Source organism: Branchiostoma lanceolatum, chromosome 11, assembly GCF_035083965.1.
Source record: "Branchiostoma lanceolatum isolate klBraLanc5 chromosome 11, klBraLanc5.hap2, whole genome shotgun sequence".
NCBI lineage: Eukaryota > Metazoa > Chordata > Leptocardii > Amphioxiformes > Branchiostomatidae > Branchiostoma > Branchiostoma lanceolatum.
The window spans coordinates 4,215,551-4,239,546 of NC_089732.1; the positions used below are offsets into that span (position 1 = coordinate 4,215,551).

The 23,996-nt window shown below is 40.1% G+C and overlaps 1 protein-coding gene across 8 annotated transcripts in view; it reads right to left on the reverse strand.

Moving 5' to 3' along the window:
• The window catches only part of LOC136444511 (receptor-type tyrosine-protein phosphatase delta-like), a 114,984-nt gene that overhangs the window by 34,538 nt on the left and 56,450 nt on the right, over positions 1-23,996 (reverse strand). For 4 of the 8 annotated variants that reach the window (XM_066442102.1, XM_066442097.1, XM_066442100.1 and 1 more), the window contains 5 exons: positions 9,278-9,460; positions 7,023-7,043; positions 6,528-6,545; positions 4,811-4,921; positions 1,844-2,113 (listed from right to left, as the gene is read on the reverse strand). In XM_066442102.1, the coding sequence (XP_066298199.1) occupies positions 1,844-2,113; positions 4,811-4,921; positions 6,528-6,545; positions 7,023-7,043; positions 9,278-9,460 (603 nt within the window). Of the gene's footprint in view, positions 1-1,843; positions 2,114-4,810; positions 4,922-5,268; positions 5,305-6,527; positions 6,546-7,022; positions 7,044-9,277; positions 9,461-23,996 lie in introns of all 8 variants that reach the window. The other 4 variants (XM_066442101.1, XM_066442105.1, XM_066442099.1 and 1 more) reach the window with 3 other exon arrangements.

Genomic DNA, 23,996 nt, shown 5'->3' on the forward strand with positions numbered 1-23,996 from the left:
TGTACCATACTGTGTTTTTCCCCTTTCCCCGGGATATACGTACGGTTTAACACTGACCATACTTTCAGCTTACTCCACATGCTTATTTAACACTTGGCCAATAGGGATATTTAAATGCTTTGTATACGACTACTTCAGTATGTATATGGTACAGTTATGCAGTTTCGGGACAATAAAAGTCGTGAGTTGGCTTGTAGCTGTCACGAACTGAAAAAACAGTGCAAATGTAAGGTTTGGGGAAAATGTGAGCTAAGGCAACACAAAAATTGATTTGTTGGATCTTGGGTTTTTTAAAAAAACAGTGCTGAACTGGAAGATCAAAATGAGAACAGAGTCTGAGGAGAAAGTACCTCAGGTACTTCAGGGAGTGAAGTTATAACAAGATTCAGGTTTTCTGCTCAGCTGTCTATTTTCATTTTGTCCTTTATGCTTCAATTTTTCTAGCCTGACTGTCATTCTCATTAGTTCCAGGGCCCCCAAACTTTCCCTTCACCAACCAGAGAGTCTGGGAGCCCTGATACTAACAAGGATCACACTCAGGCTACAATTTTACTTCAAACATCTGTGAACCAAAGAAATCAACTGGAATGGCCTGAATGTGTTGTCCATACAAACGCATAAGGCTTGGGGAGTGTACTGTATAGTAATAATCCCAGTCCTTTTTTCTCAGGGATGGAGCAATGATCAGAAGAAGTGAGTTGAGAAGCCAGCAGTCTCGGAGTCATGCCGGTAGCATGCAGGCAGAAGACGTAGCGAGAGACGCTCATGCAAGAAGGGAAGACGCAAGATACACTGAAGAGAGAAGGGCAAGTGTAGACTGGGCCAGATCTTGGGAAGGACAACATCTTGGCTGGTGACTAGAATGGATTGTTCCTCAAGACATTAATCGTGATGCCAATGATATCCAAAATCAACTTTGGCACACTTGTTAGGGAAAAAATTACACCCAATTCTTGCATGGCCAAGTTTTGTTTGAATTTTGTTTAAATCTTTCTTGGACATGTATGCTTTGTTATGAACCAAATCAGTAGTGTACTTGAAAGAGCTTGAAGTTCATTTTTTCTTTAATATTCATTCAAGAAATACTCTAAAATCTAAAGAAAACATCCCACTTTTTAGTATTTTTCTTTTACAATCACACCCTTAATGTTTTCTGGATGAGAAATCTTGTACATGTCAAGATCTCTTGAGAAACTTCTTGTGCATTTCAAGACGTCTACACTTGCCTCAAGTCGAGAGAAAGGAGGATAGATTAGGCAGAAGAGTGCAACTGATTAACTTACCCATACCAGAGTAGGTAATTCCTTAGTTAGAGGTAGAGACAGAGAGACAGCCAAAATTGTTACTTTTTACATTTAACCTTACAGATAACAACAGGTAGGAGGAAAATAGACAGTGAGAGGAGATGGAAAGAGCAAGTCTTATAAAGCACAAGCAGTAAAGAGAGGACGGAAGAAGCAGAGAGAGAAAGACTAACTACATAGCATTAGTGCACAGCAAGACATGGTCAAAGGTCAAAGGACGACGAACCCTCTTGACCCCTGGTATTTTAACACAACGAAGACCACAAGGTGGGTTTTTACTACGGAATGAAAACATTACTTCAACATCAAGCACGTTTTACCAACTATAAAATGAACAAACTACAACACAGTTTACGTACACGAGAACTGTCAACAGGACTTTGTTTATAAATCTGATTACAACTATTATTGTGAAGACTACCTGGGTTTTTTGTTTACAACAGAACAACCACAACAACAAACAAACAAAAACAGATACCCGGGGATCAAAAGTAACAGCGAGTTTTTCGCTCACAGGACATTCAGACAAGACCACCTACCCTTCACCATGACTTGCGCGTTGTGCTCGATGACTCCCAGAATGCTCATCGCGACACACGTGTAGTTCGCTGATTCTCGCACGTTCAGAAGCTGGAGAACGTTCCGTCCGATCGGCATATCGTCTTCGTCGGTAAGATCCTCCGCTCCCTTGCGCCATTTAACAAACGGCATGGGAGCGCCGACGGCGACGCAGGTAACGTTAACGTTACCGCCTGGCATGACCTCGACGTCCTCGGGGGTGATGGAGAAACGTGGCGGCACTCGGCGCACTGGAGAGGGTTGGGAACACACAAGTTAGAGGAGAGCTCATTAACATATCACGTTGTACATTGTTCTAAAAATACAAGCAGTGTCTACTTTGTGAACAAATAGATAGACAAAAACTTCCTAATTAAGAACAAAACTTGCTTATCAAGAATATCAATAAGATGCTGCAATGTACGACTCCTTTTTTAATGTCTCAATAGTAAAAATAAAGAGCTATCCTAGACAACTTAAGCTCGTCTATAATAACAATTACACAAGCAAAGTGTTTGAAACTGACATCTAAGTATTACAAGAAAGTTGGATTCGTTACAACGAGATTAAAATCTTACAGATAAACAATACAGACATAGCAGGACGGGACATTCAAGTAGCTAGCTCATTTTCAGCACAAAGTAAAAATAAAAATTGTTTCAAAGCTTTCCAGATACGTCTAGAAAAATATTTACACGACTATGGGCAACTTGATATCGTCATAACGTTATCAGGTGCAAAAACTGTGCATAAAAATGGTACGATGTGACCGTAAATATGGAAATGAGTGAGTGAGCGACAGCTATCCCACAATGCAAGACAGCTATCCCACAATTCACGGCACAAGAAGCACCATACAGCGAGAGGTAAATACAAACTGTGGCCGGGAACTTCTGTAGGAAAACAGGTCAAAACTGTTAACATTTTCCGGACCATTCCAAGCCACATTTTGTAGCTACCCTGCCCCAAAATAGAACGGAACCGAAAAACCGAAGAAAAAACGGGGATGGAAAGATGACGTTCATTGCAGGGCTCGAAATAGATTTTCCTGCAAACCTCCGACAGTGCAAAATCACCTGCACCTAACAAATCATACCTGTGCTGCTCTGTTGTAAAGGGAAATTTTAGGATCTCTAAATTAGAAACCACCGATTAAACCGTAACAGTTCAGGAAACCATTTCTATCATTTATCTAACATTTCACCACTGGTAACATTCAGTATGTACAGTAAAAGTAAAACCAAATTCACTTATATACCTAGGACTAGGTCTAGGTAGACATGGGAAATACCTGCACAGCTCCAATTTTACCTGCACTACCCTGCATAAACAGGTGGTATTTCAAGCCCTGCATTGGCAAGATCGTAATAATACAGGAAGAAAACATGGAGGTGCGGGTTTTTACGATGTCGTAACGGTACTTAGGATACGAGGAGGGCTGGTTATCTCTGCCTGCGGGAAAGGGCACGGCTGGGGGGCGCCGACTGTCGCCCAGTTCGACCTCCTTTCAAACCGACTCTTGTCTTCTTTCCAAAAAACACAGAGGACTAGTCGAGTCGCCACTTGCCTAAAGCATCCCTACAACAGTCTCAGAATCAAGTCCTTTGAGGCTTTCTTGGCAGCAAAACTCAGCCGCGTGTGCATCTGAAGTCTAAGAAAGCGTCATCTTTGATGACGCGAAAGCAGCGAGCTGCGTAGAATGCGGAAGGCAAGTGTTTGGACCGCTATTTTCTTTCTCGACGGAGAGCTGAATCGTTGTTAGTAGAAGGGAAGAGAAGAAAAACCTACTTGTTCTACGATCTACGACTGAACGAGGAACAAATGGAAGGGAAGTGTTAGTAGCAGAGATGGAACAGTATGGAACTGGACAGACTAGTCGTGGACAGGGAGGGAGAACTATCGTAATCTTCCCCAGCTTGTAGCAAGCAGAGACACACAGCCCCACAACCACACAAAAACTCAGAACCCAAACTCTTAGCGGCACAGCGAGAACTCAAAACAAGAGTGCGGCGTTTGGAGAGAAAGAAGAAGAGAGATAGAGAGACTGAGAGAGAAGGAGCACTAACTGCACGGAAGAACAGAAGGTATGAGTCATAAGGTAAACGGCACACCAACCTCCTCCTGTCAACGGTGTGGATATGCAAGCAAGAACAAACGAGAACAAACCGGAAATCATAGAAAAAGACAATCAAAAATTGGTTAATCGGGAGAATCGTGCCGACCGATTCCCTTTCGCTCCACCTCCCTTGAATGGTCCGGAAAAAGACTAATGTTTCATCGAGGTTTCAGGGGGGGACTTGTTGGAAAATATATTCTGCTCGCTTCACAGTGTGAATGAGCAGTTTGTAAGACCTAGGGCCACTGAAAAATCAGTCTTTTTCCGAGATCTTCAAGAAAAGGAAATGAAAGGAAAACGCGCCACCAATATTAAAAAGTTAGTAGGTTGAAATTTGCCAGAGAAGAGTGTGTAAAAGCGAGATAGAAAGAACTCTCAGGCACCATGCATTAGTCACCAGTTAGCACCAACAGATCGTTTCATCACAAGTTGTAAACCCATGTGCATCTCATTATAACATCATTCTTGCAACGTTAGCATTTCTACAAGCATTCTACAAGCATAAGTCACGTTTCTGTGGTAAGTCCATGCTTTGATTCAAATACAAAGGATCCGGCTTGCCATACTTCGAGCCATACGTACGAGAGCATCTAGGCCACAGGCACAACCGACTGCACATCACAGCAGAAATATTTCCATCAACGCTTCCGTCATGCAAGTGTCAGCCTTTAAACTTGAAAACTTGCTCTTGGATAAAAACAAATTCCTCCCATACAAGCGGTGGATACATTTCTTCTATAACCCTCTTGATGACAAGAGTGCTTGTACCATCTAAGTGTTACTTCGAGTTTCTGATGATACACCCTTTTTGTGTAACGTTCCTTCAACTTACCTCGCACGTAGAGGTTGGCCTGTGATGAGTACCTGGATCCCTCACCGTTTGTCGCAACACACTCATACTTTCCTTGATCCTCTTCTTTGCTATCTTCAATTTGTAGCGCCCCTGTTAAAAAATTAGAAGGAACAGGCTTTAAAATCATAGACAAACCAAGGTTTAAAGTCACGGTTATGCCTGTCGGGTGAGCAAGTGATGCAGGCACTTATAAAAGAGTGCGTTAGTCATCTGTGCTTTCCTTGGTCACCTGCTGGAGAGAAGGAGTGCTGTACAGGCACCAAAGGTGGTTATGGGAGATAGCCTACCACCTTGGTTAGCGCTAGACTGTTTAGCGCTAGGCTGTTTAGCGCTAGGCTGTTAGCCCTAGGCTAAGAGCGACAGCAAAGAAAGGAGAATAAGAGGTTGGCAGCAGATATAGATACTTTTGCAGCAGAAATCAAACAAAATTTTCTTACCACTAACAGAAAGTGTTTCAGAATCGGGCTCTTGTTCTGAAATATACAACAAACGAAAGAAAACTCTAAATAAAGCATATAAGAAATCAAGATATAGTAACCGGGCAGAGTGTATGGTCGTTAAATTAAAGATCTGAAATCTTAAAGGCAACGTAGAAAAAGACGTTGGTGGTCTTCCAGCTTGTTGGAGAGAAAAAACAAGAAACGTGGTGGCACAACTCAATATTGCTAAGAAGAAAATAGTAACATTTCAAGAAAATTCCTAAACTGCAACAACTCAATAGCTAGGGCAAAGACTGAAAAAGCTCAAATATTATCACATCAAATAATTGTAGGAACAGAAATACAAGGGCATGCAGCAACAGTGCTTGACACCAGTGGCATATTGCTGGCATAAGAACTATACACAAGAACACATCTCCCTCTTGTTCAGAGTGCTTAGTGAAAAGTTCATCCAGTCACCATCTTCTGCAATAATCATGTTCATTTGAGTTTCCATTCATACAGAATAAAAACAACTTAACCATATTGTAACTGCCTATAGGACTAACCATCCATATGATCAATAATGATATCAGCACAAGATTGGATGGTGGGAAAATAAAATCAGATCTATCGGTGACAAAGACAGTATCCAAAGGGCAAACAGTGGCCAATAAAACTGCTTTTGCCGTTTGGATACTGTCTTTGCCATCCATAGATCTGCTTGGAGATTATAAGAAATGAAGTGCTATGGGATAGGCAACTAAAATAAACAAAAACACCAAATATTGAGACAAATGATCAGATTAACATTGAATTGAGGGCAAAACATTTATTGGTCCAGCTGTCTTCAAAAATAACTGGAAAAAAAAATTAACAATAGAATAAACATTGAACATAACAAAACAGCATACAAAGTAGTTATTGCAAGGATAAAGAGTTGTAGAAGTACACCAACAATTAAAGATCTGCAGTGTTGAAAAGGTTGGTAAAAGTGATACTATGGGGCTTTAAGTATTGCAGTAATTATTGCGTTTCAAGTTAAAGACGCAAGCATTAAAAAATTCAAGGTGGTAGAGAAAAAAGATACTAGATCTGAGGGTTGTAGTAAGACTAGAAAAAACGTTTCAGGGATTGCCACAAGAAAAAAAGTTAACTGCTAATCAAGAAAGGTGCAGTTGCATTGGATGTAAACTTCCTTTTTTTCTAATTTAAAAAGGAAAAGCTATTGTATAGGGGTTTGTACCGAGGTTACCCTGTGACAGAGTGCGCCTTACCTCTTATGTGTAGGTCTTCTGCCATTGTTAGGTTAGGGTGCAAACGACAGAAAGGTGCAAGTGAGTACGGTTCAGGGACGCTAACGGTGACCCGAGCAAGTCGTTACATTAAAAAATGCCGCAAGAAATGACGAGGAAAGAAGTGGACATACAGAACAAATAAACTTTACCTCACACATATACACAGGGCTCCCTTATAAAGAACACTGACTTCGCAGTCAACAAACAAAAAAAATTCCAAGGATTGAAAATTTAAAGTATCAGAGTTCATCAGGCTTATAAAAGAAGACATCTGAGATGAAACATTGGTCAATTCAGTATTTTAGATTGTGTCATAAAAACTTTTTTTTTCCATTTTAAGTTCTTCTAAGGAAGCCTTGTGCCGGAGTTTCACAAAATACGTTTACAAACAATACAGATATATACACACACACACACGAAACAAAGTTTACAAATACACAACACAACACAAGACACTACGACTAGAGACGTTACCATATAACTTTTCTCCCATGTCTGTAACGAGACAATGCCGAGGTGGGCGGGGGGAAAAACATGACACGTGTGATTAGAACATTTCAAACCAATACCATATGAATTCACCACCACCAGATCACATGATCATCACATGGGGATCACATGATCACACTCCCTGAGATCACATGATTGACGGATGATTGACAGGGTCGCCATGACGACGTGGAGGGTGGGGAGATGCGAATGATTGAGAGAACGAACGAATGAATGAATGAGCACTCGGCGGCTTCGGTTCAAGCTCTATTCATACGGAGAGATCGAATTACGGAACCTCTACGAGTAAAACGCCCTGCTCATGCAGCGTTGAGAGGTCGCAGGTCAAAGTTCACACCATGCAAGTTGTACCCAGCATGAGCCGATGAAGAGGTTAGTGGAGTTAGTGGTGAAATACTTCCGCCAACGATCAGAGGGTGGAAAAGGACAATTTTTGTTTTTGTTTGTTTGCTGATTTTCACTTTCGAATTTCCTAACGGAAGAACTGAAACTTTTATTTGCTAACTCTAATTTTTTTCTCGTATTTTGTTGTTTTTCCAGGACAATACATCATTTGCAGAACTATATTTTTTCCTTTGAATGTTGAATTCCCTAAAACCAAAACTGTTTTTCCTTTCCCATCTTTTATCTTAGCAAAATTGTATTTTCTGCAAAAGAGTCGCCTGTCAATTTCAATATTCAATGTTTTCAGAAACACAGAATGTCAAATTTGATTATAAAATTGTTTTCGAACTGTTTGTTTATTTATTTGCAATCTCAGCAATCCCTTTGCCACCCTCGCCACATACCAAACGCCGATCTATCGGACCAGAAAAAAGGACGACCACATCGCAAGACAGGCATGCCGGTAGAAGCCAACCAACCAACACACGGGAGGATGTGACACATAGATGAGTTGGTAGGAGGGGCGTGAGTGAATTCATATGGGTATGTACGCTCAGATGAGGACACGCTACCACACACCGCAGGCACATACGAGAAGTAATTATTCTACGATGGTGAAGGTTTGGAGCAACAGCCAGATGCTCCAAAATACGGAACAGGAAGAAGAAAAAAGTGACTGGTTAGTGTCGGAGTTAGTTGTAGTCTTGCAGCCACGGTTGTGGGCTTATGGAGAAGCTATACTTATGGACTTATCATAAGAATTTACCGTCCGGCAGTTGGTTTCCGTCAGAGCTCCATCGTGAATACGGATTTTGTACCAAGTACCCTTTTCGTTCGACGTACGTAGGAGTATGACGAAAGTTTCCATTAGCGAGATGTCAGAAACAGAACACGTGAAACAAGTGTTATCAGTCTGTGATCAGAACCATAATTCTCCTAACAGTTAACTATTGCCTGGTTGTTGAGGCAGTGATGAGAACTTGTGGGTTGATCGTTTGTGTGCAAGTCTGGGAGTGGACCAGTGCTCTAATTCAGCACTTTGTGGCTAAAAATGCTATGAGGCAATTTGACTTGCAATTTTTGCTCAGATTTTCTCAAGTACAAAATCAAAAAGGTTTGAACATCAAGCTAAAGCATGTCAATTTGTATGTTAGTCTGTCAGGAGAAGTATGGGAATTGTGTGAACAACTAAACTCGTTAAGTCAGTAACTTAACACAAATTAGTAGCATGCACAGTCAGACAAGGTGGCGATACGCGACGATAAAAAACGCTCACGAACACCACACGACCCAGCGGCAGACACATACGTGTACAGTTTGCGACAAATACAACAGATACAGTTGTTTATCAATGACAACTACATAAAGCTGCGTCGATTTCCTGAACACAAGGGGATAGAAGATGGTTAGAGCGTTAAGTTTCCTGAGAGCACCTGAAAAACAAGGGACAAACAACCATGGCTGCCTATAGTACAACCAGCAGCTTTAAACATGAAGCAAAGAAACACTGGTTAAATAACAACTACTATCTATAAGAAGCAATAAAAAATTGTATTGATTGTTTTACGATGCCAGTTTCAATAAGGCATCAACCAAATAAAACTGATGGTGAAAAACTCTAAAGTTTACAAACCACAAAGTAAACTTTGTGTTTATCTTTCCTTTAATGTGTTAACTACTTCTAAAAAATTGGCACGAAACAGTTTTGGCCGTAAGAGAGAATAATTACTACAAACCAATGAAGGCGCTGAAGCAAAAAATATAAGAATATTGATTACAAATGCTATCTCTCTAAAACAGCGTACAGAATTTGATTTTCTTGTTTTTGTGCTTACCTGAGTCGATAAGGCGAATACGTGGGTCAGTCATGTCCACGGGACTCATGTCCTTGAACCAGGTGATTTCTGGGTCCGGGTTTCCGCTGGCGCTGCACAGCAGCGTGGCCATGCGACCCTTCTCCACGACCTTCAGCTGGGGGTCGCGCGTGATGACCGGGAAGCCAGGAGGCAGTCGGTCCTCTGTAAAACACAACAACAAACAGAAATGGTCAGTTACTGAGTTAACATTTCCTTTCAGTCTAGCTGTTTGGCTGTAAAATACAGACATCTGATCTCTCTCCTGTGCAAATCAACAACAAATAGAAAACGTCAGTTAGGATGAATTTCATTCTATCATTCTCTTTGCTTGGCTCCACAATACATACAGCCAAGGCGTACCAACTAGAGAGTGGCTACCATGACAAAGGGCTAGACCTGGTGACAAAGACAATAAACTATACAAGTAGAAAAAGACTATTCACAAACAAACATTTCAAAAATAAGGTTGGTCTTCTTTATGTATCTTTATGCATATTTGATATCAATGCACCAAGAAACAAGACATTTTGTTAGCACGGCCCAATCTCTGACACATCAACCCTTAGTTATTTCCTTAAAAGGAACCCAGAACCACTCAGAGGATGCTATCAGCTTCTGTTGCCTCCAGCTCCAATTTGGGGCCTTATCAAAGAGACGTACACCTGTTTCAACATTAGACATTATCATGTCAAAATCTTGTGATGAAAAAGTTTTCTCCATCTCCTAGCATCCTACATTTTGTAGTGGGAAAATATCTATAGTCATTTCAACTCCTTTGCAATTCATAAGCAACTCAGATGTTTTCAAGCAGAATTTTATTGAGGTAGGCAATCAGTTTTACAGCAACCAGAAGCTGCAACAAGTTTTCCCAGTTGTTAAGTTTGCGTGTCAGATTTCTGTGTACCGATGCGCGGCCTGGCTAGTCTTAGACACTCCATAATCCCTGTAATTATGAGGTTTATGCCTGCGCAGTGTCACTTGCCATAAACCGATAACTTTGGTAAGTACAAACACTTATGGACATGAAAGCGCTACCTTCCTCCACTATTTACAACGTACAACCTGCTTCTGGTTTCTGTCACTGAGAGCATCACAAAAGAGTCCGGCTTTCTGTGTTGTGGTTTATTTAGATGAGAGAGTGTGTATGTTTATCAGTCCTTTCTTTTTCCGGCAGCTTTAATATTGACTAAATCAGTCAACCAAAGATGGAGGCAGATACACATCGGTCAAATTTTTGGATCTCTACATTTTTGCTTTGCAAGTTTTGACCGAGGTGGGCAAGGCTATGGGATGCATCTACTACAGTAGATTTCACAGTAAACCTTAGGAACCCTCTAGATAGGAGAAAAGCGGGCTTGGAACCCTCAACCCCTGATCCCAATCTCTGTACATCTACTATTTCCAGACTGCATGAGTCTGGGAAAGGCGGAAACCATCAGAAACCTGTACCTTCAACCACCTCAGCCAAGGCCCCCTAGGTACTCAAATAACATGTTTCCAAAACCCAGATCCCTCCCCACCGCACCCCCAAAAGGACTGGAGAACTTTTCCAGACAGAACAGGACACCAGAGGAAAGGAAACACAACACCCTTTCTTAATGTTTTAAGCTTGTTCCATCAAAACTTGCCACTCTGGTGACACAGTTTCAGGATAAACCCTAACAGATGGAATTCTTCGCTCCCCTCTCAAGATTTAACCCTTGACCTTCATCTCTATTTCCATCTACCAGACCGTCCAGACTATTCCATTTAGGTGTGGAGGGGGTCTAAAAAGTGTACCTTTTCTTTTAAAAAAACATCTATTTTTTCTTAATTATGACACAAACCTTTCCCTTGCATTTTTCAAATCACTTTCTGCAATTGAAAATAAAATATATACCTTTAAACACCCCCAAGACATTTGTCCGAATGGAATGATCCAGGTAGGGTGATTTGGGACAACAGCTGTTTAATCTGGGGTCGAGACTTGTTTTATTTCCTGTAAATTTTGTCCAATTAAGATCCATACAAAGGTCTGACCACTAATTCCTTACAGGTTGAGCATCTCAAGAAAGTCTTCATCCAGAGAAGAAGATTTCTAAATTTACATTTTTACAAATTTTTTAAAAACCATTGACATTTTCAACATCAAATTTGTGTATCATCGATAACATGCAAAATCAGTTGTTTTTTTTTTTTTTGTAATTTGTAATGGTTTTGGAAGTGAAACATTCATATTTCGTTAGTGAGGGCCATTTTGAAGGTCTCTACAAGTAGATCTTATTTGCAAGTCAACTAATGCAGCTTCTGCAGAGCAAATGGGCCCTCTTGTCATTACACGAACTCTCTGGTGAATTGGAACAGATTGCGGAGATACTCCCCTTGCTTCTAATCTGATTCTTCCTAATTCCTGGAGGACCCTAAAACCCACATTTGTCCAGATTATGTCCAGATTATCGCCAGCTTTTCAAACCTTTCAGAGCTAGTGATTTTATTGGGCCTTCCCTGTCAGTTCTTCTCCAAACAGTCATCGGTTTCACTTCCATTACGGAGAAAACGCGCCACAAGGGTGAATCTTAATAAGGTTTGCTGCTGCCGAAAATGAAGAGGGCTTTGGGGGGTTTTCAATCAGGATCTGCCTGAATTTCCACACTGTGACATGTAACATGCTGTGCTTCTTTCTTGCTGGAAGGTACATATGTATGTCCTTTTGAATGATGACAGTGTTAGGGAAGACACACTGTAACATGTAACATGCTACACATGCTTCTTTCTTGCTGGAAGGTACATATGTATGTCCTTTTGAATGATGACTGTGTTAGGGAAGACACACTTTTACGAGCTTCCAGTTGCTTTCTACCTGGAAGGTGTTTCTGTCTTTGTGAATGATGACTGTGTTGATAAAAAACATGCTTTTACAACCTTTGTGCTGTATCTATGAATATGGAATAACTGTTAAAAGTTATCACATACACATCAGTACACAAAACTATACAATATCTGTTTATATTTTGTTTATGGAACGTGAATACCGGTAATAAAAAAAGCTAAAAAATAATGATGAGGATAAAGTAAATGTATGCATTGTAACTAATGGTTACAGAATGGAGTTCTCTTGATTGAACCATCACCTTGCTCTTCTCATCACACTTTACTTCAAAAGCAGCCGAAAACGTTTAATCAGAACAGAAATAGTTCAAACACGCAAACAGAACGCAGCAATGTAAACATTTTCATGTACCCATCATCCCCTAGTGACAGGTGCATGATGGGATAGCACAGCTGCAGCTTCTTCCTTGTCACATCATCAAATTTGTATAAACACAACTCCACTACAACAATAACTCGGTTTGGATTTATGAAGGACATATTACACTTGACCTGACAAAACTAAAGACATCCCTCAACAACTTCACAGGCAGTCATGCCTGCCCTTTTCTAATTACATTTCTGCAGTAATCACTGAAAAATGAGATGAAAATGACAGCTTACAAGAAACATTACTCCATCTCTTTCCAGTTTAAGACCTCTTCGTAATAGTATAACCTTACGTTAATGAAAAACCTGCTTGCAATGTGCAACCCTTTCATTTTAACAACTTGACTGCCCAGCTGGGAATGTTTTTACGGACCCTTTGCTTCATGTTCCCACGCTCAGCCTCCATTGTCGCGTAACAGCGGACTAAAATGACTGCTGATAGTTTCTAACCTTTCCATCTCTCCCAGCATAACCGAAACATCCTGGGAAATCACGGTTTGATTGAAATGTACCCTGACATTCCTGATGGACAGTCCACTTGCTCTAGGGGTGTGCATGGGGTACCAGACCACAAATTACAAAAAGTTCTCTCCACTTGCTTTGGGGGTCTGCATGGGGTACCTGACTACAAATCAAGCAAAATTCTCTGCACTCACTGAGGGGTCTGCATGGGGTGGGTACCTGACTACAAATCAAGCAAAATTCTCTGCACTCACTTAGGGGGTCTGCATGGGGACCCTGACTACAAATCACGCAAAATTCTCTGCACTACTGAGGGGGTCTGCATGGGGTACCTGACTACAAATCACGCAAAATTCTCTACACTCATTATGTATAACAATAATTCCCAATGCATTACGCTATATTCAACCACCCTCCAATCACCCTTATAATGTAGGAATGGAGAAGTCCAGTTATGATTTACACTAAACTAAAGCGGTGGATTATGCCTCACTAAAGAAGACATGTAGGCCCCCATGTCTCCACCAAATTCACCTGTATACACCAGTCATTCTCAGAACGACCTTGTTGAAAACTTGAGGTTTAGTGTTTGTGTTTTCTAGGTTGTATGTCAGGAACTGAACACTGATGTAACAAGGCTGTTGTGACTCGAGAGAGCTCCTGAGAAAGAGGGAGTTGAAAAACCCAAGCCCATATGGAAGTGCTTGGACCTCCGATACAATCTATGTATCTCTGGGACCTTTCTGAAGGGGAAACATTTCTCGAAAACCGCAAGAATTCGCTCCTCCCAGGGAATAGACACAGGCCTGGAGGATAGTGTTACTCTGTGGTACAGTTGGACCATAATTTGTTTATTTTCAGAAGGTGCCCTCAGAATTCCACAGGTCTAGTGATGCGGCTAGTTGATACAACTGGAAATAACCCAAAACTGTCACTACACAGCCACAACAACAGCATTAACATTTTTTTCCGTAAAATCTTCAAATTGTTCACTCATAATCATAATCTAAATCATAACAAAGCTGAACTTGAGAAACATTCCAACTCAATCTTCACCCAGATTACTTCTTGAAACTTCAAATAATCAAACAGCAAAGATCTCATCTCTAATCCATAACTAATGCTCCCAAATTGACCCCGGAGATGTTGACATGTAAAGACAGTTGACATATTTGGGGGTGAGCCCTATCAACAGACCATAATATACACAGATCTCTGGCATCTTGCCTGCAGGCCTGTCAATCATATTGTACTGAGATAAGTCTTCTCACCTGTTTTTCTTTCTCAGCGACAGATTTGTTTGTTTTTCCGCTGTGTTCTGAGTTTTGTTGGCGACAGAAACTTAGCAACGCTGGACTTTGTTGCCGTGAGAAAGTAGAAGAAGATAGGGGAGTAAGTCCCGATTGGCTAGCTTTCAAAGAGAGAAGTGATAACATATTTTCCGTATTATAGATTATAGATTATACCAGTCAGAAATGCTACATGGGATGTATAACATTTGCTGTTGTGGCTTTGCTGCTATCAAGGGTAATTTCAACAAATTTGAGAGTACTTATTATCGTATGATGATCTGGTCTAGCTTATGACAGTCAATCTGTTCAACTGTTGAGTTTTAAAAAATAAAATTTGAAAGTTGATTTCATAGATTCCAATGTAATGATAAAAAGGTTCAGTCCATTGCAGGGGTGTGATTTCCATTCCACTAATACAAGGCAGTATTTCAAGATCCATGGAACAAATTTTCAGGTGGCCTTGGCTACACTTGTATGTGATTGTATGCCAGTGTATATTCTACCACCCAAAAATACCATACAATTATGCGTTGCCCAGGTAAAGTATTGTATGTGCAAATAAACACTGAGCTATAACCAATAAAGAGGTTATCGGGGAGATCGATTTCTTAAACAAATAACATTCCAGGCTTGAACTTTTGTCTGATTAAATATTAGCCTATAACCTTGCAGCTATGCATTTTGATATACCTATAGCAACGTACTATCAATGTATTGTCCTGAATTATTTGGCAAACCACCCTACCGCATTTCACTACTAGATAACATTGTTTGTGAACTTGAAGCTACCTGAGTTGTATGAAGATAGACAAGCCCATATGGAAGGATTTTGACCTACCAAAGATGGCCATTCACCTATAACACTTGTCTGTCTGCATTTTACTACTACAATGTGGATAGCATTGTTTGTGAACTTGAGGCTACCTGAGTAGTATGAAGACTGCCAAGACTTGTCTTCAGGTAACTTTGATCTGCCAAAGATGCCCATATTCAATTTTGACCTGCAAAGATGGCCATTCACCTATAACACTTGCCTGTCCGCATTCAAACACCTGCACAGTTACATAAACCTTCCTAATACCTGTTTATTCTTGTCTATTACACAGTCAATAATGGGGTAAGCATCGCAGACAAAGTCTAGGATCTCGCCTTCAAACAAACATGGTGTTTCTTCTCTTCCTTGCTTATTGGAACGAACACCTGTGCATTGTGGACTGGATTACGATTTATTGAAAACTGACAAAACGATCACTGAGGGTTTAGTTCTTCCTATTTTCCTTCAAAGAAGCAAAAATCCGCTCACAAAGCACTACATGTTTCGCCAATCCTTTTAACATTTTTTTAACAATGCCCAAAGGAAGGGGAGGATCTTAAAACTCCTCAAGGTGTTTTCAAGGTGTCTGAAGGGATGTTCCGAAGGGAATAAAGTTCTTAGAGTTTGTGTTATGTGTTTAGTCTGGAATTGATGGAAGAATGTTGAGGAGACTTGTATGAAAAGAGACGGATCATCTGAAGAAAAGGCAGAGTACGTAAATACATCTGTCGGAAACTGACTTAAATCATACACTGTTCTCCATTCTATGGAAGATATCAAAGTCTATACATACAAAGGTCTAGTTTGATGTTAAAATCACACCTGTAAAAAGAAACATGTTTGTTTTCTTTCACACCAAAAATTTCCTTTTCATCACATTGGATCTAATATTCCTAACCACTATCAGGTAAAACAAGCTAACAAATGCACTCTTACACTTCAGTTTGAATGATATACAAACCCTAACCTGACTTGTTTTCTCTCTTTATTACTGATATCATATATCATCCTCGGTGTGAGCGATATTCTACTTATCACGGAGCCTATCGACAAACAACAGCAGACTGAAAACACTTCAGCTGCAGGTTATAATTTACTGCTTCCATCAACCACCAAAACAAGAGTCCAGTAAATCTTCACTAATTAAGCTGAAGTGACACATTGACAGCCCAACATGGCTCCTACATCAAGGAGGTGCAATAGATGGCAATTTTGTTTCTAACATTTAAAGTTACCAGCAGATCTGTATCAACTAATGCTTTATCACTACTTATGGCTAGAATTTTGTACCTCTAACCGATTCTTTTTATGATGAAACAATACTAATAAGCAAATGTCCCTTGAGATTATAAAGATATTATATATATATATGGCCTCCGTCGGTCAGTATTGCCCATGGTAAAATATTGGGAATAAGAAAATCTAATATACTAGTAAGCCTACTACTGTAATTCAATTCATTTCAAAATAGTATTCTTCCCTGCATGTTGGTATCTTTCCCAGTCAAAACATTTATAAAGAAACTTGAAATTTGATTCTAAGAGTTCCGAGCATCTTCAAATTCAAAGTTGCTAGTGCTACCACATTCCCAACTGCACAAAGAAACCTTGCATCTTCAAAAGAGCAGCCTATACCCCACTGTTCAGGTGTGGTATCAGCAAGAATGTAAGAAAACAAACCCTTCCATTACCCCATTGTTGTCAGGTGTCACCTCTCTATTGTCCCCTCCTGCCACATGCCTGGGTTAATCCCTTACTAATCCCCAAAGGATTAGCTTGAGAAAGCAACACCTTGTTGTCAAGTGTTTAACACCAGCTCCCCAAATGGACCCATCATTGTCTCCTTTGTCTATTGTGTAAGATTTTACACTGTCAAACAAGGTAGAAAGGCTTTAAAACTTGTACAATCATTAAACAGTCAAGAACCTTTTAATCATCTTTTGTATACGCTAATTGTGATAGATATGAATTAAATGTCTAAGATGTCAATGTACTATAAGAATAAAGTGATGACTTGACATTTCTTTACATGAAAAACTGTATAACTATTACTTTAGATAGATAGATTACAACTTAGTATATATTTAGATTCACAACATTTTTAGCTCCAAGTACGTGTGGAAGTTCAGGGTCACAGTGGACGACTGCAGACTATAATTTGAATGGATGACTTTCTGTAACGTTATCCATATACATTCTCACAGGTCAAGAAGGTTCGAGGTTTAAAATTTGTTGCCAGTAAGCCAATATTCCCTGTAAACCAAGTTCACATGAAATACAATTACCTCCCCTCCACAGCAATACGTCAACAACGTTCGGTAAAGTAAATGAATGTGATATTCTTTCTGCATGACATGACAGATTCAGAGTGCCTTGAGACCACTTGCGTGACTAAGCCCAACATATCTCAAGAAACAGTAGACAGTCTTCCTATCATACTTCACTTCATCTCAAGAACTGCTGACAAGTATGACTAAGATGTCTGGAGTCTAGAAATATCTCAAGTTCAAGAGGAACTAAGATGGTTGTTGTTAGCGTGGGGACCTCCGAACCTCCCCCAGACCGCCCCGCAATCTATCCCCCCCATGTTTCTCCACCCCACATGTAACATTAGAATGTGTCAGTATAATCAGTACAACTGGGGTCAGGGCTGGTATGCAACAAATATCATCAGAGCGGCTGAGATATGGGCTTGTTTTTCTGAACTCTGCCGAGGTCCTATTAGTCCTGGTAGGCATCAGTCAACAGTGGGCACATTAACTGCACCAAACCCATATTTTAATAGCAGCTATGACAACGTTTCTGGCAAAACCTTGCCACAAGAGACTATCCAATATCAGGGAGACTCAGACTTATAAAACTGAAATATTACAACTGGTAGGTACGCAGTTTTCATACCATTACTCACCAAAACATATATCATGACTTTCACTTTGACTAACGTTAGAAGTTATAACAACTTTTCTGGCCATACCTTGCCACAAGAGACTATTGAATATCAGAAAGACAAACAGACTTATGAAAACTGAAATATTATAACTTTTAGCCAGGCAGGTTTCCTACTATCACTCAACATGCATCACAAGCACTAAACGTTACCTCAACAGTTAATCATTTGAATAATCTTTAAAGGGTCTAGACGCTCCAGACACTCTGTCTATAAGAGGAGGTAGTGCCTAAGGCATAAGAGGCATTTAACTTTCTTAATTGCCCCATAGATTATCCAATCATGTCGCAGAGGTGCAATTACGGTCTTGACCTTGTACTATCAATCTAGCAAAAGCACGCTTCTGGAATGTTATCCATAAACTTCAACCATCCTTTTGGGGGGGGTGAGACTTCGTTTGAGGAAGCAGAATTGATTTCTTTGGTTCTGTTTGTAATATTTCTTAGAAAACAGAGACAAGACATTGTAGCTTATTGTGTCACAAATGATAAGAACAGAAAAGAAAAGAAAGTGGTGAAAGCAAATGCATTTTCCTCAAAGCTCTGGTTACAGAAGGTTTCTTCTCAAACTGGAAATGGGCAACAGTTCTTCAAAGGTTGGAGTTGCAGGCTTTCCGCAATAGTTGGCATCATTTGACAAATGTTAGAACTTGCTGACTCAACAGACCATGTGCACTTTGAAAGTTTAAACTTCTAAATGACTTGCAACTTGCCAGGTGACTCCATATATCTTAACCTGACAGCTTCCTCAAAAGATCTGCTGTTTCCACTTTTCTCCAACACTTTCTAAAACTGCCAGCATACACTTCATCTTATATCTTGCCAGGTTTCCTATCAGTCTCAACTTGCCAACATTTTCTTAGACTTTGGACTTCCCAACTTTCTCAGAACTTCAACTTGTCAGGTTACAACATAAATTTTAACTTGAACACTTCCTCTGAAGTTCTAGTGTTCCCAGTTGCCTCCAGCACTTTGAAAAAGCTGTCAACGTTGTCTAATGTTTCCATCACACCATCCTTACCTATCAGTCATGATTTGCCCAAATTCTCTTGGACTTTGGACGTCCAAAAGTTCAACTTGTCAGAGTCTTACCCTTGCCTAACTTTGAGCATTTCAGCCATGTCCAAGACTTGAAGCTGTCAACTTTGTCTAAAACCTTGACGTTGCCAACTTCCATGTCTGGCACACCAAGATAGCAGGTTCAACTGTAATGAACTGAACTCTGCAAAGATAGTTTGGCAAGCTGTAACATATTAGAGGCCCTAAACTAAACCGCTTTCTCTCTGACTTGCAACTTGCCAGTATTCTATGTCATCTTGAACTTTCAAGCTCCATCCAAGATGTGAACTTACCAACTCTGTCTGAAACTCTGTACTTGCTAACCTTTTCTGTTTCTGAAATAGTCCTAACTTGCCAACATGCTCCAGGACCAACTTGAACTATACATAACCTTGAACTTTCCAGATCTATCCAAGCCTTGAACTTGCCAACATTGTCTGCAACTTTGACATTGCCAGCTTTCAAGTCCGGCCCATGCACTAGATGATAGATAAGCTTGATTACTGGTTCAGCCATGGACAGGATAGCATCTTTATCAAGTACAAGGGGGCCTTTTCATGGGGCGGATCAGAGACAAATGAGGTGTCAGAGAAACACCTGTCCTCTCTGTTATTAAGCCCTTGCGGCTTCAAAAACGTCTTATAAGATTTACAGTTCGAAGGATTTGCTGCTCAACAGGTGTGGTGGTGGCTGGGGTTTGTCAAGTCTGTCATCTGAAATCGATTTACGGCGTCTTCCTGTTGTTTTCAACTCGAAGAAGAACGTGATTTTCATAGCAATGAGGTGAGATAGCTAGCCTGAGTGTCATCAAAGTTAGTTCAAGGCTCCCATACTTTCCCTTGGTTGGTGAAGGCAGACTATGGGAGCCCTGGAAGTAACTAGGATGATACTCAGGCTATGAGATAGCATCAAAACATCCTTAACCTTCTCCCTGCTGCTTTACCCAGTAAACAATACAAATTTGGCTATATGGTAACCATGCAGGGAGAAGGTTAAACCTATTTATCATCGTCACCAACACAAACTTGTGGAACACAGTATATATACAAAGCTCATATCATTGCAACAGACACACTGAGAGTCAGAATTATGAACAAGAATTAGAGCTTCTACCATGTCAAAAGTGTGCCCTAATAGCAATTAATCATGAAGTTAACATATTTTAAAGGGACTACTTTCTCTGGTCACACGAAAAGGTGGCTGCGTGCCAGGACATCAGCATCACCTTGCTGCCATGTCACCAGCCTGACAGTATAAGTACTCATCACGGTTGTAAGGGGTGTGTTTTAACCTGAATGGCTGGTTGTCGCACACACGCTCGGGTAACTCACTGTGTCTCTAACAGTCCCTCCAGGGCTCCAACAACACCATAATTATCCCCCTTAAGGCCACAAATTACCCTCATGTCTACCTGAAGGAGCTATTGTTCATTGTTGCTGTGTGATACTTCGTTATAGCTTCTAAACTTTAGCTAAAATCTACCTTCACTCAAAAAGGGGCAACAAAAAATCTGAATCTATTTGGTGTTCAAACTGATGTTAACATGTAAGGCAACTTTTTACATGGATTGTTCTGTTTATCATAGTGTTTTATGAAGATGTTTGAACCAGGTGTACATGATACAACCTTTATGGCAACGCCATAATGGTGGATTCAAGACTTTGATCACTATTAAGCATAAGACCAAGGCAAGCTGACCTTATGTTAGAGGATCATGATCTGACATTTGCCACCCACATATCGGTTTAGTTTCATAAATGTCAACATTTAAAATACCTTTTGTCAGCATTCATATATCAGGTTCTTTGTACTCAAATATTACAAACTTTAATGTCTGCTTTATACTATAAATGTCATGGCCTTTTAATAGGCATTGGCAGCTGTTGTAACTTAACTATGTCAAAACCATTCCTTTAAATTCTAGTTTATTAAATGTCAACCAAAAATGAATAATTCATACATATGTCACAGCACTTTTCTAAAATCAGCAACAAAGTAAAGAACTTTAAGTTTCCATCCACTTACTTTTATTTTTTTGTGATGTTAAACTGGGTCTATAACGTGGCTGCATTTTTCCCACACAATCTTAGGTTCTAAAGGACAAGATACCCGATAATATGGGCCCCGAAGACAAGGATGCGCATTGAGATTTACCAGATTTCCACCACCATTGTGCACCACCCTGACTCCGAACCCACAGTAAAGATTCAAACAGCAGATAATGAAGAGATATCCTGTCTGGCAGTTCCCTCCTAAGCCTGTCCACAGGGCCGAGAAACGTAACAAGCAAATATTGATTCTTCCAAAGAATCTTGGATCAAGCCTCCCCTTTAATAATGCCCACATTTCCGCCACCCCATAAAACTTCATGATTTAAGAGTTCCAACCCTCGGAGTTCAGCTTAGTCCTGGATAAACTACTTTCTTCCTGGCTTGAATCCAAAGTCTGGTTCTCTACATCAGGTGTGAAATACAATGATCCTTCATTCCCTCCTTGGAAATCCAGACAATTATTTCCGAGGTTCTTTTCAAGACTGAGTTTCAAGAGAGGATTTAGAGCATGCTTATCTTCACCTTGCAGGTATCTCTGGTGACGTGGTTTAAGTTTCAGAGACAATAATGTTGTAATTAAACCTTCGTGTCTTATCCTTATGGAAAAGATTTTAATGTACTGAGAGGTTTACATTCAAATTTTGTTCGTATACACTACATGGATTATTTGAAGTACATAATCCATGTAGTATTTTCCTGTTATGATCTCAAAAGCTATATCTTCAATCATTCTTTAATCAAAACAATGAGTTGCCATCTCAACTTCAGAGGCAAACCTGAAATGGCTGGAAATAATTTTTTTAAAAATGTTTCTGACACTATATACCACGGTCTAGATAGAGAAAAAATGCTATATACCGCGGTTTAGATAGAGAAAAAATGTACTATTTGAAACAGACACTGTATATGAATGATGCACATTTTCAGTCCCCTGCTAAGTTATAAACAATCTTGCCATCTGCATTCTAACGTTAAGTTAAGTTTCTGAAATATGAACTAGCGACAATATTCCATTTGAGACTAAATTGACCATTATGAACATATATATATATATATATATATACGGTATTCTATATATATTTCCAACATGTGATACGCAACCTCTGGTGACCTTTCCCACGCTTTTGAATCATCTGGTGTGATCTGGATCATTACGATGTTTACCAGTTACCAATCACCGCACATGTTAGAACAAATGTGCCGCAGAAGCTCCCCATTCCCTCCTGGTTAATGCACAGTTGTTCAGGGCAGTTGGTCTGCAGTTGAACTTGTGCTTGTTCTAGAGCACAGCTGTTGCGAGAGGGTGGCACCCGCCCCGGGCTATGTTTGGCACCGGCTTCACCTGTTATGTGGCATCATGTGGGCCACGCTGGACAAGTGGCCTGCCTTTTCTCATCTCCAAGCAGATGTTTGGGTGGAAGATCTTAAAGTTTTCAGTCTGCCAGGCATCTCTTTTTGTGTTATCTCAAAAATCCTCATAAAAATTCCAACTTGTGGGTACTTCAAGCCGTTCATTTTCTTTGGCAAACTCTTTTTTGTTTTACATAAGCACATTTGAGTTTTGATTAAAAATCGTTAATTACTCTTGACAACACTAAGCCTGAAATATTCCAAAAATCGAGTAATCTAAATCTCGTAGCTCAAGGGCAACAACTGTTTATCCTCCCAAGGAAATTCAACTTATCAAAGTCTCAACAATGTCAGAAAAATTAATTTCTTCTACTTGCAAACTTTCCGAGAAAACTACCTTGACCTATACATCTTCTGCAACTCTGGTAGTAAAAACACAGGACACATATTTCACATATCGATCAAGCATCAAGCATCCATCAAGCAAAACAAGGGTTTGTTTTCTTCAAAAGCCCACTAGCTTGTCCTCCAGCCTGTAAGTATGGTCATCCACTGCTGATAGCCCCATTCATCCCTCCAGACTGTCCTGATAAAATGTTAAGACCCTGTAATGCACTCTCACTATAATCCTCACCCTCACTCACTTTCACTTGAAGTGTGTATGTAAGCAATATACCAGAGAAATATCTCGCCCCTCATCTTCCCTTAAGACGTCTTCAAAGGGAAGACAGCCTTAAGGCCAAGCCACGTGGGATATAAGCAAGATGTCTCTCACGTCTTTACAGTTTCCGTGAGAAATTCTGACCAAAGGAACCCCGTTATCTCTCCCCCAACCTTCCCCCTGGCTATGAACAGCTGCGGAGAGGGGGACAAATTTACCGTCTAACGTAAACTGACGTACGCAACGCTGATTCACATTTCAATGTGGGCTTATCTCTTAAATTCGCCGTACTTGAGTTACATGTATGCATCAAGAGAGCTCTTTCTGCGTTTATGACGGGACCACACTGGTGCTAAAGTCTCAATAAAGCGTTGGAAAGAGTCGATAACTTGCAGGCGCGGATAGTATTGCAGGAATGGGTGCTGTGATCCTCGCTATAACTTAAAACATTCTTTATAGAGAATGTTTCAGTTTACTACTGTATGTGCAGCCACAACTTAAGTCTTTGATACAGCAACTACAGTTTTTTTTAATACTACATTTTTTAGTCAAGAGAAGTTCTGCATTATTTTTGAGGCTCAAGTATTTACTTGTCTATAAAGACAGTGAGATGAAAGAAATGTCTAACAATCTTTTTTCCATCAACAAAAGTATACACTTTTGCATTCAAATGAAACAAGAAAATTTGTTGAGACTTGTTATTCACATCCATGTTGCCTTTCTGAAGCCAGCCAGAAGGAAATCATATTCAAGCTCACTTGTGCCTTTTCTAAGCACTTTGGGTTATTGCACAATATTCCATTTCTTCAATCAGTCTTGCATCTAAG